This window comes from Vigna unguiculata, chromosome 5 (assembly GCF_037176805.1).
Source record: "Vigna unguiculata cultivar grain cowpea cultivar isolate G323 ecotype 2 chromosome 5, ASM3717680v1, whole genome shotgun sequence".
Classification (NCBI taxonomy): domain Eukaryota; kingdom Viridiplantae; phylum Streptophyta; class Magnoliopsida; order Fabales; family Fabaceae; genus Vigna; species Vigna unguiculata.
The window spans coordinates 8,351,044-8,365,683 of record NC_140796.1 but is presented as its reverse complement, the minus strand read 5'-3'; the positions used below and the strand labels follow the sequence as shown (position 1 = coordinate 8,365,683).

At 27.1% G+C, this 14,640-nt stretch overlaps 2 protein-coding genes across 2 annotated transcripts; one reads left to right on the top strand and one right to left on the bottom strand.

Moving 5' to 3' along the window:
* The first annotated feature begins 656 nt into the window (after positions 1-656).
* LOC114185611 (non-specific lipid-transfer protein 1-like) lies at positions 657-2,315 on the top strand. Its single transcript, XM_028073449.2, has 2 exons — positions 657-1,078; positions 2,056-2,315. The coding sequence occupies exons 1-2, from the start codon at positions 726-728 to the stop codon at positions 2,087-2,089; spliced, it is 387 nt and encodes a 128-aa protein (XP_027929250.1). The 5' UTR covers positions 657-725; the 3' UTR covers positions 2,090-2,315.
* A 4,070-nt stretch (positions 2,316-6,385) lies between these two features.
* LOC114184269 (non-specific lipid-transfer protein 1-like) lies at positions 6,386-7,166 on the bottom strand. Its single transcript, XM_028071560.2, has 2 exons — positions 6,769-7,166; positions 6,386-6,624 (listed from the first exon to the last, which is right to left on the bottom strand). Exons 1-2 carry the CDS (start codon positions 7,128-7,130, stop codon positions 6,615-6,617), a joined length of 372 nt encoding a protein of 123 aa, XP_027927361.1. The 5' UTR covers positions 7,131-7,166; the 3' UTR covers positions 6,386-6,614.
* Positions 7,167-14,640: the final 7,474 nt, after the last annotated feature.

Here is a 14,640-nt window from a genome sequence, read left to right as displayed (position 1 = left end):
TTATATGAGGAAGGAAATCATCTATCCTATTTGAAATAGACTTAAAGAAGAGAATAAATGACTTGAGAATAAATTACAACTATTACAAGATGTGAATGATGATTTGAAAACTAATATGAATTCTTTAGGAATGATTTATTAAAACTCTTCATGCAATTGTAATGAATTTCTCAAGAGGAAACTGATGAGTGTGAGGATTGCAAGAAGCATTTGACAAAAATTAAGTATGTTGTGAAAACTCTTGCATAATTCATACCGAATATCTAAATGCACTCCTCAATTCCCAAATGTGTGTTTTATTTAAATTTACAATAAAAATTATATGTAGAAGATTACCAAATAGAAAATCTAAAGGAAAATAATGTTGTAATATTTTATATTAATGTCTATTATCTAACTCGAAGAAGGTTTTTTCTGATAGTTGATGCACGTGGCATAAGAAAAAGATGGGAATAGATTATCTGTCTAAACATGCAAAAATCTATAAAAACAAACTATATTTACATGTTTTCCTTTCATACACATAGGAACTTCCAAACATATAGGCAGAACAAACATAAGAACCACCAACATGTCTAGGGCTTCCCGAATCCCTAGTTCCATGTTTCACCATGTTCATCAACAAAAACCCTATATTATGTTTGACCCAATAACAATCATGAAGTTGATCAATCTCTTCGTAAACCAAGTTTCTGCAAAGCGATCAATAGTCTGAGGAAAACACGATGGCTGAGAAGGCGAGCAGTTACTGCATGAGTGTGATGGTGTGCGTGATGGTGTTGTTGGGTGTGGCGATGAGCGAGCTAACGTGCTGCGATGTGAAACCTGTGGTGAAAGCATGCGGTTGTTACGTGAAAAAAGGAGGAAACACGATCCCTATAGATTGTTGCATGGAGGTGTTAAACCTGAGAAACAAGGTCATGAACTCTTCCCACAATCAGAGAATAGCTTGCCATTGCCTTCAAGAAGCTGCTAAGAATGCCACTGAGCCTATCAACGCCACAGCATATGAAATCGTTCCTTCAAGGTGTGGCGTTAGCTTGCCCTACCAATTCACCCTCAACATGGATTGCGAAGTGTAAGTAACACATTTCAATTCTTATCGATCTTTTATTAAGTATGATTTTTTTCACATTGATACTTTTTTTCAATCGAAATCATTTTAAATTGTGATTACTCCTCGTATTACTATTTATCATAACAAGACATATCGTCGTTTATCATAACGAACATATTTATTTGACACTTGATTAGGAAGACTTTTGATACAATTTGAACTGGTCACCAATATCATTAATGAGTCTTTCGAAGAAAGATTTAACAGGAAGAGATAATACCAATATAACATGAATCCAACCTATATAAAAAATTGACATTATTTTAACTCAAAATTTTAAAACTATAAATTTGTTAACGTTATTTTTTATAGTGGATGTTCAACTTTCTCATAGGTCCATAAACTTTTAGTCTTTCTGTTTGAGACAAAAGTAACATTATAATATCTTATATGATCTTGTGTATAATTGTTAACAAAATCCCCATATATTGTGAGTATTTTCTTTTACAAGACTTTGAGTTGGAAATAATAAGAACTCTCCAACACAGAAATTTATGAAAGACTATTGGGCATCTAAGTAAAATTTTCAATTAAGAAAACAATACTGTTTTTTCTTTTTTATTTTTTCATAAGAAGGGTGTGATTAGCTTTCTAAAGTTACCTGACTAGTTTTGATAAAAAAAATTCATATCTTTGATTATATAGGAAGTGATTTTGGTTTTGTAAAACCAATTTCTTAATGAAAATTTGTGACCTTTCTAAATTATCGCGAAAGGGGAAATGTCTATAATTAATTTTACGAAAGCAAAATTGATTTCTAGATTGTGTTCGTACTTGGCACAATTGTTTTTAATCTATTAAAAACTGTACCATTTTTGCAATAAAAGCATATCATCTACGTTTTATCTTTTGATATATTAATTAAAGAACACATATTTTGAATATAGATAATATGTGGACTACTATTAATCTGAAATTCCACTTTTAATTTGTTGCAGCATTGGGGGTTATAAGCGGCACACAGAGATGTGAAATGGGGTTCGTAACGCCATACATGCATAGAGATGTGAAATGGTTCTAACATGTGAGTTAATCAGACTCATCAAATTTAAGCCTGACTTGAAAAAATATTTAATTTGTTTAAATATGGATTAAATTAAACCTGATTCATTTAACCTAGAGACTAAACAAGTTTGAGATAGATTGAAAATGAATTGATTTGTAACTCATCAATAAGAATATTTTACTAATTTTTTAGTAAGTTTTTATTATATATATTTATTATTTTTAATTTTGTAAGTTGATAATTTAATTTTGTAAATACTATAATATTGTTTAATAATGTTTGAATAATTTAAATGTTTAATTTATTTGTTATGTTATATAAATTGAAACTTTAGTTTTCAGTTACTAATAAAATAGCTAAATACTTTAATTATACTATTATAAAAATAAATAAATCAAAACAATTCATTTGATGAATAAATACATAAAATAAATAAAAATAAGTGAAAACCTCCTCAAATAAGTCAATTCTCTTATCTATTAATGTCGGTAGATCATGACAAATTACAATATTTTTAATTTACCAAAAAAATATGTAAGTCAAGTTAATCTAATTCATTTTTGACTCAATCCATAATGAATAAATCTGTATAAACAGAATTGATTATTTTAACACTCCTAACCTATCATAATACATTCATTTAAACTTTTATCGTTCTCAGTGCTATTTATATATTCAAAGTTTTTTTTTTCTTTTATAAATGATTATATACAATTTTTGTCTATGAAAAATTCAACTGATTTATTAACCACTTTTTAAGGAGAAAATATTTGATCCTCTAAAAAGTTGGTGATTGATTTAGCAAGAACGTAAAATTGAGGACTCTTCTATACGCTCCTTCTATTACTAGAATTTTAATATTTTATCAGAATCTTCTGCAAGTTGTTTCTATAAAAGTTTGTAAAAACGTTTTTATGAATTCTCATGCGAATTTTAAAAGTTTTGAAAAATGCTTGTATAAAAATGTCACGAAGTGTAAAATATTTTAATAGTACATATAAGTTACAAAGTGAATGATACTTTAAAAGATAAAATTAAAGTTGTGAATTTTTTTTGTCTGGACTGGAATTAACTAATCGTGATTTAGCTCTTGTAATTTTATTTTACTTTTATCTTTAAAAAACATGAAATCAACATTTTTTATCATTGGTGTGCTGTAATATAAGTTAGGTCTAATTATTCGTAAGGTACCCAATTTGGTTCAAGGATGTCAAATTGGTACCCCACGAAAAAAAGATGTCAATTTGATACCCAAATAAGTTTAAGTACATCAATCAGGTGCATTCCGTTAAATTGTCAAAAACGGCGTTAAATTTGTGGTGATGTGGCAATGCATAACGGATATGTGTCATTGAAAGAAGAAGATGTGTAAAAAACCAATTTTACAGTGTTACGTGTACAAATTATTGAATGAATGGTAATGGTGAAGTTTGAATTTGTCCTAAGTCATTTGTGGTTGTTATCTTCTTCTTCCTCTCCATTTGCTTATTGGTTCAGACCTAATGAGGTGGTTTCGTGGTGTGTGATTTGTAGTTGTAGAGGTGCTTTCCAATCAATTTTGCAAAGGGTTGTGCGTGTTCTTCGTGGGCATAAAAAAATAGTGTATCCTCTAAACCTAACCCTCTTCCTAGTCCCAAATATACCCTATTAATTTTTCCAATAAAAACAAAGCTTCCAAGGAAACCCTAATCCCGGGTTCCTTTCCCACTCCTCTCGATCAATATCCCCTGGTGTAGAAACTTCAGATCCCTAAAATTCCAAACCTAAAAAGAAACATAAAAGATTCAGAATATTTAGAAATTGGCATTGGCATTGAAATTACCCTATTGTAGCAACAAATGTCGCTGTACAGTTCAAAGAATAAAAGCAACAGAAAAATGAAAGAGGAAAAAATTAGAAGCTTGGTCTAATGTGACTGTGTCATGAATCGGAAGGGAGAGGAAATGGGAATTTAGGACTCACAAATTCAACGTCGATGATGAAAACTAGAAGATGAAAATCGATGGAAATGGGAGCTCAATCACACCTCTCAAAACGATTTCACCTACGCTTTGCAGAAATCCCCAAATCGCATGAACTTCGATCATCTTCTCACTTCTCACTATGCTTTTATGCTTTTCTTGACTCAGGGCCACTTTGAACATTATATTTTTTTTTTAATTCATTTCAAATATTCCTATTTTTTATTTAAATTACCACGTCACAAATAATTGGTATTCAACGTGTCAAATTTTTGTGTCAACGGACTCTTTTAATTGGTCAACGTTAATGACTTTAACGACGTTAATGAAAATGGACTTGATTGATGCACTTAAACTTATTTAGGTACCAAATTGACACATTTTTTTCGCGGGGTACCAATTTGACACTCTTGACTCAAACTGGGTATCTTACGAGTAATTAAATCTACAAGTTATTATAACTCCTTATATTCTATCGAGTGATTATTTCCTAAAACGTCACATGTCTTATTTTATTTTTATATTTGTAATTTTTTCCTTAGGCATCCGGCGAAGAATAAAAAATATAAAATGACACCTAAAATTGTATAGACATGTGTATAAATTATAAATAAAAGTATCTCATGGTAGTTGCTTACAAATAAATAGCAAACTCGTTAAGACAACCAATTTTGTTTTATTTTGTTTTCAAATTCAAATGAAATACTATACAGAAGACATATAATAAATTTAACGTTGTGTCTCTACTACTTTACAATGGCCTACAGACGAATCCCAAATGTAAAAGGAAAGTTTAAGATAAGGTGATATAATGTACTAGTGTTAGTATTTTGTTAGGTACTTTATTGTGACAAAGATATCAGTAACACTTTTCAAACAAAAAGTCAAAAAACAAATGTTAGACCAACAAAATCTAGAAGTAAATATTGTTAATGATACATTATTCTTTGATGTGGTATCAACAATAAATTGATTTTTTGACATATGATGTAGTTGTTCCTATACCACATAAGGGTTAAGAATAGACACATAATAACCACAACACTCCTCTTATTTTATGATTACATGCTCTTTGACATCAAAGCTCGATTATGTTGTGTTCGCAATTGAAGAATCTAAAGATAAACTCTTCTTTGATTAACTACAAAATTCTTCGGTGGTGCTTGAGAAAAAGATGAACAAAATCAAGCTATATATAGTGGAGGAGCAAACATTTAAAACTTCTACCAATACTAGTTCTAGAGGCTCAAGGAAGGGGTAGGCGTATAGGTTGAGGAAATAGAGAAATTCCAGTAGGAAATACGAAAACAATAGTGACTAATTTCAAAGCAAGGGCAAAGATATGAAGCATGATAAATCCAAGGTAGATTAATTTATTAAAGAGAGGAAAACTTAGTTGATGGTTGTTCAAGATGCGAACAATATTGAAGCAAATGTATGGTATGTGGACATATGTTGTAACAACTACATGAGTATTACTAGAAGTTCCAACGTCTGACTCTATTGATAACTGAATTATCCATATATGTTGATAATCTTCTTAAATTTTTTAGATTTTCACTTATATGTAAAATATAAACCACATACTTTTTTTTTCAAATTATTAAATAAAAACTCTAATTATCTAAAAAGATAATAATAAAAATACCAATAAAAGATAAAAACAAACAAAGTAAAACATGATAATGACAATGATAATGTCAATTATAACTTGATAAGTAAAACATAATAATGTCAATTATAACTTGATTTTGTGTAGAACAACTATTCATTGTTTGTCGATAGTCAAAGTGTTATTCATCTTAGTAAAATTCATTTTTTCATTATAGATCCAAATATATTGACGTAAGGTATCATTACTGGACAGATGATGCTTTGGATGTCAAGTTGTTGAAGTTGGAACTTGTTTTTTTTTTTGTGATTATTGTTTTCATTTTCTTTTATTGTTACTTCTCATAAATTCTTACAACTTTGGAGGAATTATTTTTGCTGTATACTTTGCTATTTTTTGTTGTTAGATATTATTTCCCATTAACATTCACCCATTAGCACTTTTGTAACATGTAAATTACAAGTCAAATACACTTATTAATTACTTGATTATGTAACTCATAATATATTCTCGGTCTAACTCATGATATCCGTTCATTCTTCATTTTTTTTAACATTATAATATTATTAATTGAATATTTAGTCATCAATAATAAATATTATGAAATTTTGTAATCTTAGGTATAGAAGAGTGGTTTTGTATTAATTTTTAACTAAACAAAGCATTAAAAATAAAAGGGCTAGAGATGATGATATGTAAATATAAATATATAGAAAATCCAATATCTCATTGGACAAACAACAAGGTTATAACATTGATGGAGATGGAGTTCATCACCCATAGCATAAAATACTCTCCCTAGCGGGGGGATTCAGACAATGGAGGAACTTAAACCATCTTTATTCCCTCTCTGTTGCTTATTATTGCCGAATAAGTATTTATCATCACCAAGGGTTGATGAACCCTTGTGCGAGCCGCTCAAGTTACCCTACAATAACCAAAATTCGATGTCAGTATCCGTATAAATATACTATATGCATGAACTTTTCATATATGGAATGAAAAGTAGAGAGTTATATAAACACAGTGATGAAGAGCATTGAGTGGTGAACGTTGATGTGAGTGATCTTACTTGTTGCAATCGATGTTGGGGCTGATCTTGTAGGGCAAGTTGACCCCACAATTGGTAGGGAGGGCTGCAAGGCGTGGGAGATTGAGTCCAGGAATCCTCAAAGAAGTGTTTTTGAGGCAGGTGCAGACCGATCGTCGATCTGGGGTGGACTTGGCTTGGTCGTTGATGCGCTTCACACCGTTGCAGCATGGTGCTGGGATTGGTCTACCGGCAGGACCCGTTAGGTAGGCTACGCATGGTGCCACAGTTATTTGCACCGACCCACATGGAATCTCTGCTTCTGCCAACGGAATAATCTCTCCAAAACCTAGAATCAGCACCAGAACCACGCTTGTAACCTGCAAAACCAGAGGGGTAGCCATGTTGAGGTTGTGTTGTGTTGTGGTGTGGTTTGTGAATATTTGAAGGGGTCTTTATAGAGAAGAAGGATTGAAGATGGGATTGTTAGATTATGAAATGTGATGGAAGTTGGAAGTAAGGAATGGTAGGTAATCACTGGCTGGTTATCATTTAATGCAAGAATTGAATGGCAGATAACCGGTACCTGTAATAATGTAATACAATGGTAATGTGCATATCATATCACCCTTTTCTGCTTGCCCTAAAATGAGTTCGTGGACACTTTCCACAGAAATAAAGATATTCACGTTTGTGCTAACTTATTTGTCTGTTACCCTCCAAGTTCAGCTCAAATTTTAGCCAATAATTATCTGCTCTCTGTTCACTTACTGTTGCTGATATGATTGAAAATCCTTTTACTGTTTTTCGGATGAAGAATAGAAGCAGGGTACTTCAATTCGGAGAGCTATTAAAATGTGTGTGAAGATTGGATTTAGCATCTGAAACTTTTACAGAGGGATTTCTGTGTGTTCTAAGTGCTTCTTCATATGTGGTAACGATGAAGAGTCTGTGTTATTTTTTGAATGTGCTGTTAGAAAAATCTGGTGATGGTCATATAAAGTTTTTGCTGATATGCATTTGGGTGATCCACTGCTTGTAGTTCATTTTTTTTCTTCAAATGGCAGCAAGTCCTTTAGTTAAATTGCTGAGATTAAATGCTATTACTGGATGTGTTATTTGTTAGTATTTTTAAAGGATACAGAGAAGAGTGTAGTGATAGTTTTCTCTCTTTTTTGTGTGTTTATAAAATCTTATTTATGCGGAGCTAATGGGTGTGATTTTAGTAGTAGAATATGCTTATAGTGTTGATTTTATGAAGTGTGGATTTGAAGTGACTTTTTCTTGATTTGTTTGGCCTTCTCTTCTTTTTTGGTGGTTTTTGGATGAAGAAAATGTTTGCACTTGTGTAAAAACATTCTTTCATATATTTCAAGAGGGTAATCATTGTGAGGAGAAATATTGTAAATAGGAAAAAACTTACTTGGTATAATAGTTTAACTCTAGTCATAAGCCTTAATTTTTTTCATAATATATTTAAGCTTTCCATATTCAAAATTGTATATTTTTTTGGGAAATTTACTTTTTACATAGGTTTGGTTTGCTCCCCTTCATGATTTTTATTATTTATTTGTTTTTTTTAATACATTTTTATATAATGACAAATAATAAATCTTTTTTGGAGTATTCATTTAGATGTTAAAATATATAATAATGTCTAACACAAATTTTATAAAAGAGAATAATAATTAACAGCTATCAGATGAAAATTTAATAATAAAAGGTACAACTCAAAAAAGGGAACAAGAAAAAAAAGTATAAGATAAAATCGATATAATTTTTTATAAGCAAACTAGAATCAATAATGCGTTGGATGAAGATAGTTATAAAAAATATTAATGTTTGAATATTTTTAATTAGGTAAGAATGTGGAAATATAATATAGAAATAAAGAATATTTGAAAAAAAAAAAAAAACGTAACTTAAAAGTGCAAGATTTGAAAGATTACTGGTAAGAGAATTACGAAGTAAATTAAAAACTTCCAATAAAATATTACTTTTGAACAACTAAATTCAATAAGTAAATCATTTATCTACAAACAAAGAGTACTACTTCACCATCTCTAGGATGTACTAAAAAAATTACAACACTCTAAATGTATGAATTATAAATCATTAATGATAGATGATAGAAGTTTTATATTAACTAGAAATAAAATCGATTTAAAGTACATAACTGGGTGAAAATTTCACCTTACAAATTGATTTTGTAAGGTTAAATTAGATTTGAAATTTATTTTTTAGTGTAGTATCAGAATCATATGTTAGAGCCTATTTTAATGAAATTTGATATTTGTTGGATCTATTATTCCATCGGCTATTGAATTAATAGGTTAAAGTCTATCTTAGTTAAATTTAATATTTATTAAATCTATTGTTTCATCACCATGTCTTGAAATGTATATACCTTGGTGTGTGTGTGTGAGAGAGTGTATTAAAAATCTCATACTAACTAAAAATAAAAAATTTATAATATATAAGTAAATGTATACTTTTTCTTATAAATTAATTTTGTAAAGTTAGTTTAGACTTAAATTTCATTTCTTAACGATAAACTATAACGATTACTATTATTAAAAAACATGCAAACTTTGAGTCTGGCACCTGCCTATATTAACGGTGCAAGATATGAATAAATAATTGAGATCATAACGAATTATCCTCTTCTAACCTTTTTCATGATATGGTTTTCATGATTTGCTTAAAGACTCTTTCATTCAACTTTCTATAATGTTTTCCATTTTGTATAAACTCTTTTTTTTTTATGTAACTAATTCACTTAAATTTTTAACATTTTATTTTTCATTGCAGGGATTTATTGATTATTCATATTATACGCCTTTTTATTTTATTATCATAGAATCATATCATATGTCTAATTCTATAAAAAAATATGTTATATATGTCCATTTATACCATGAACAATATTTAAATTCCGTTATTTGTACTAGTATTGTAATTTTTTATTTTAAATGTACTAAAATATTCTAATATATGTTATAATTTGAATTGTTCTAAGTTATTACTTACGTTATAATTTCTCTACCATATTTTAAAATTTTAATTTTTTTTATAATTAAAAATATTAAAAAATAGACTTTAAACCTAACTCAATTTTATGAAACTAAATTGTAAGGTGAGGTTTGCACCAAATTATATTTTGTAAATTTGTTTTAGTTGTGGTAAGACCTTCAACATGTCTACTTTACCTATAAGGCATATACATCTTGAATGTGAAACTATACATTATTAAGATTAAGAATTCAAGGTGAATTCAAGTTTTATATTGGATAAAAATTAATAAGATAATTAATTACTAGTATATAAGTAGAAATGACAATAAATTCATTTTTAAATTCTTTATTGCATTTTATTGTGGTGTTCATAAGCTGTGTCTTTAATGTGTCTTTAAAACACATTGATGGACATTGATTTTAAAATTTATTAAAAGATTTCTAAAGTATCAACTTCTTGAGATTCTAGATTAAAAATGTTGTCCTAATATTTTATATAGTGATGTATACATCGTTGAGACAAAAAATTAAAATGTTTTAGTTAAGTTTGAATCTATATTTAAAAATATTTAACCTTTGTGTAATGTATTTTTACATTTATTATAAAAATTTTATATCACTAATCTTTTAGTGGCGATGCAAACAAATATTTTATTTTCATACATAACAAAAATTGTAGCTGGATTGTTTCTCTTCTCGATCAGTTTATTTCTTAAATATATTATCTTGTAAACATGATTATATTGTTTAATAATTAATTTCTAAATTAAAATCCATTATGATATAAAGCTATTTTCCAAACAAATGGTTTAAAAACTATATTTTGTTGTTTCATGTTTTTCTTTTTTTTTCCCTGATATCTGCACGCCAACAACATCACATGGAGAAACTTTTTGTGGTTAAATGTGAAAATGATTTGAAAAGTTTCGATTTGGAATATGAATACTTAAATGTGATAAAAAGAATTATAAACAGTAATGCCATCAGAAAATGCCTGTAAGGATGTGTTCTTTTGTGGATGATGATTTGAGGGAGAGGGAGATGATTGATTTGGGTTAATTAGAAGGTGATATTTATGTTGTTCTTTTTTATGGATTTGGGGGTGATATTGAAGTGGATTTGAGAGTGATTTTTGTGAAAATTTGTGAAAGATTTGACTGATATGACTAAAAGAAAATTAAATTTAATAGATGAAAATGTAGAATGACCTAATTGTCCTTGGTGTTAAAAAGGTATAATAAAATGATATTTAGATAAGTTATAATTAGTTTCTCATATATTATTATCATAAATAAAAATATTTTAAATATTTATTTATTGAAAAAAAATAATATTAAATTATATTTGATTTAGAAAATTTAATATTTTAATTAAAAAAAACATTTCCAACCACAAAAAAAATACTCTAATATAAGTAAATATTTAACTCACCCCGCACCAGTTCACCACTTCCGAACCAACTTCGTGCTGGTCACCGTCCCTCTTCTCAACAACCAGTGGTCACGTCCCTCTTTATGCTTCTTTTCATTTGAATTCCACGACTCCCAGCAGCATGTTAATTTATTTGAAATCATGTTAATTTATTTGAAATAAAATACTGAGGGTAATTATGTAAAATGACTCTTAATCCCTCTCTGATCTTTGCCTATCAGAGGGATGCGAGAAATCCATTCATCCCGCAGATCATCGCTCTGGATCGCTTTTATATCATTGAAAAAGAACATAAACATTCTGTAAATTCATCGTTTGCTATCACTCGTATACAGTATTTAACCCCATCAGAACACGGTCTAAAGGTGGATCATATTGTCTCTTAGCATAAAAAAGATAAAATTACACCAAATTATAACTTTGTCCTTACAATTGTAAACCTTTCATAGTTTATTAGATGGTGAGTATAGTCGTATAATGTAAACAAATCTTGTCTTATATTTGAAATGACATTTCGATATGATATTGTACTTTGACAATTTATTTTTATCCAATCATAAGTGGTTTGATTTAATTTATATATTCAAAATGTTATTTAATTATTGATTTTTATGCAAAAACTCTTATCAATATTTTAATTTGATATGAAATTTTAAAAAATATATCATAAATTCAATATGAAATTAAATCTAATAAAAAAATACATATTTTTTTCTTTCAAATAATTGCAATGACATATTTATATATAGATACATGTATTAAAACAAATAATATTTTTATTTATATCTAAATTAATCTTATCATATCTTAAAATTTTTAATCACTCTTATTTTTTTAGCTTTAACTAAAATAAATTTATTTTAAAATAAATATTATTTCTGATTTTTATTCCTTGTAAGATAAAATTAAAAAAATAATTAAGATTATATAGAAATATAAAATTATATTTAAAACTTAAGTATAAGTTTAATTCATGTAATTTTATAAACATTATTAATAAAAAGTATAAATATTATTTGCAGTTTCATCCATTAATTATTTCATTATTTTTCACTTTTTCAATTTAATTTGTTTCATTTTATTAACATTAAATAAAAAAATATTTGAATAACTTGTACTATTAAATTGATCTTTTTATATCATATCGATTAAAATAAATATGATACAGTTTTTTTGTTCTTTATTTTTTAATTTTCATTTAAATAATTTTATTTTTTATATTTCTAATATTTTTCCTTTTTTTCACTAGAATCATTCTACTACAATTGAGACTGAGAAAAGATATGTAATCAAATTTGAAACAAATTGAATTAATTTGAATATATGGTTGGATTGAATTGGATAAACAGTACAATGAATAAATAAAATAAAATAAAATAGATAATTTTAGTCAAAGTTCGAATAATGAGTTGAAATTTAATGAAAATTTGACTCAATCTAAATTTACATTTTAATATTTTATAAATTTGTAATATATTTTAAATTTTAAATTTTATTTTTAGTATAATACTTTTTTTTTAAATATAATACATTAATTATTAAAATTATACAGGTCAGTTTTAAGTTAAAATTCACTACATTTTCTTAAAATAAAAATATTTTTATTAAATAATTTAATATAAATTTATAAACTCAATCTTATTACATTATAATGCAAATAACTCAAATCTGATTAAACCAATAAATTAAATAATTATATATAAATTTTAAAATGTTAAACTTGAATCCAATCCAACAAAACTCAGGCCTAACTAGAATATAATACTAACTGTTTTTTCTCTAAATGGAATGTCACGTCATTGATAGGTTAGGGGTTGAACGGTCCACGTAATATTAAAGTCATCTCAATAATATAATTTTGGTACCTTTCTTATCAATAATTGTCAATTACCCCAAACTGTCTTCTAAAATATCTCCAAGCACCATAAAATGATCCATAGTTGTTGTTTGTAGTTTTCAATATGCTAAAATAAGTTCATATGCTATGGCCCTCATAATTAGGACAGCCAAAAAGTCCTAACTTGTCTTTATCACCTTTTTAAAATTATATATATTACATTTAATTATATAGATACTTTTAAATTTTTAATTAATTAATTAATATCCCAAATAAAATAAATTAAAAGAATTCTTATTTTTATATTTTAAATTTTTCCAGAATAATTAGTGAATATTTATAATATAATTTACAATAACATTATATTTTTTAATCTTTAATAACATAATATAATAATTATAATTCTTCAAATTATAATTTTTTATATTTTAATTTTAGTAAATAAATTTTAAGATGGTTTGGCTAATTGGTGAACAGAATAAATTAGTAAACAAAAAATGTTAATCTATTTTTTGACTAAATTGATGGCAGACACGCGCATATGCGCACGTTGAAGATTAGAAGTTCACCTTATATCTAATATTTCAAACAAATGAAATAATATGATAAGTATTTTGTAAAAAAAAAAATATTAACAGTATAATTCAAACAGGTGAATTGAGTGAAAGAAGATTTTAAAAATTTCAAAGAAAAATTGTCTTAAATGATTGAAAAGAGCATTAATTAACACTAAAAATATGAAAGTATTCTCAATATAATGAAAAAAATGAAACATAAAAATATACAAAAAATTTTATCATAATTAAGTAACAAGAGTACGTAAGACCCTAAAAAATGATGTTTTAAAAAGTTATAGTGGTTTAAAATTAGCGAGACTCGATTATTTTAATATTAAAAAGTTTTAGTATAAATAGAATTATTATAAACAAATTTCATTATTTTAAAATACACAATCTCTCTAGAAACCAATTTTCTAGAGTTCTCTGACTTCTTTCTAGAATTTTAAAAAGTGATAGTGGTTTAAAATTAGCGAGACTCGATTATTTTAATATTAAAAAGTTTTAGTATAAACAGAATTGTTATAAACGAATTTCATTATTTTAAAACACACAATCTATTTAGAAACAATTTTCTAGAGTTCTCTGACTTCTTTCTAGAGGTTTTGTCTCTCTTTGGTCGTCTGATTGAAGAACTGAGACCGTAGGATTGATCCTCTCGGCGAGCTCTTCAAATTGGACCAATTAGTTTCTCCAAACATAAAAATATACAAAATTTTTTATCATAATTAAGTAACAAGAGTACGTAAGACCCTAAAAAATGACGTTTTAAAAAGTGATAGTGGTTTAAAATTAGCGAGACTCGATTATTTTAATATTAAAAAATTTTAGTATAAATAGAATTATTATAAACGAATTTCATTATTTTAAAACACACAATCTATCTAGAAACCAATTTTCTAGAGTTCTCTGACTTCTTTCTAGAATTTTAAAAAGTGATAGTGGTTTAAAATTAGCGAGACTCGATTATTTTAATATTAAAAAGTTTTAGTATAAATAGAATTGTTATAAACGAATTTCATTATTTTAAAACACACAATCTATCTAGAAACAATTTTCTAGAGTTCTCTGACTT

Coding starts and splice junctions, on each gene's coding strand:
- LOC114184269 (XM_028071560.2), bottom strand. CDS start 7,130: ATGGCTACCCCTCTGGTTTTGCAGGTTACAAGCGTGGTTCTGGTGCTG.
- LOC114185611 (XM_028073449.2), top strand. CDS start 726: ATGGCTGAGAAGGCGAGCAGTTACTGCATGAGTGTGATGGTGTGCGTG. Junction 1,079..2,055: donor CTCAACATGGATTGCGAAGT/GTAAGTAACACA, acceptor AATTTGTTGCAG/CATTGGGGGTTATAAGCGGC.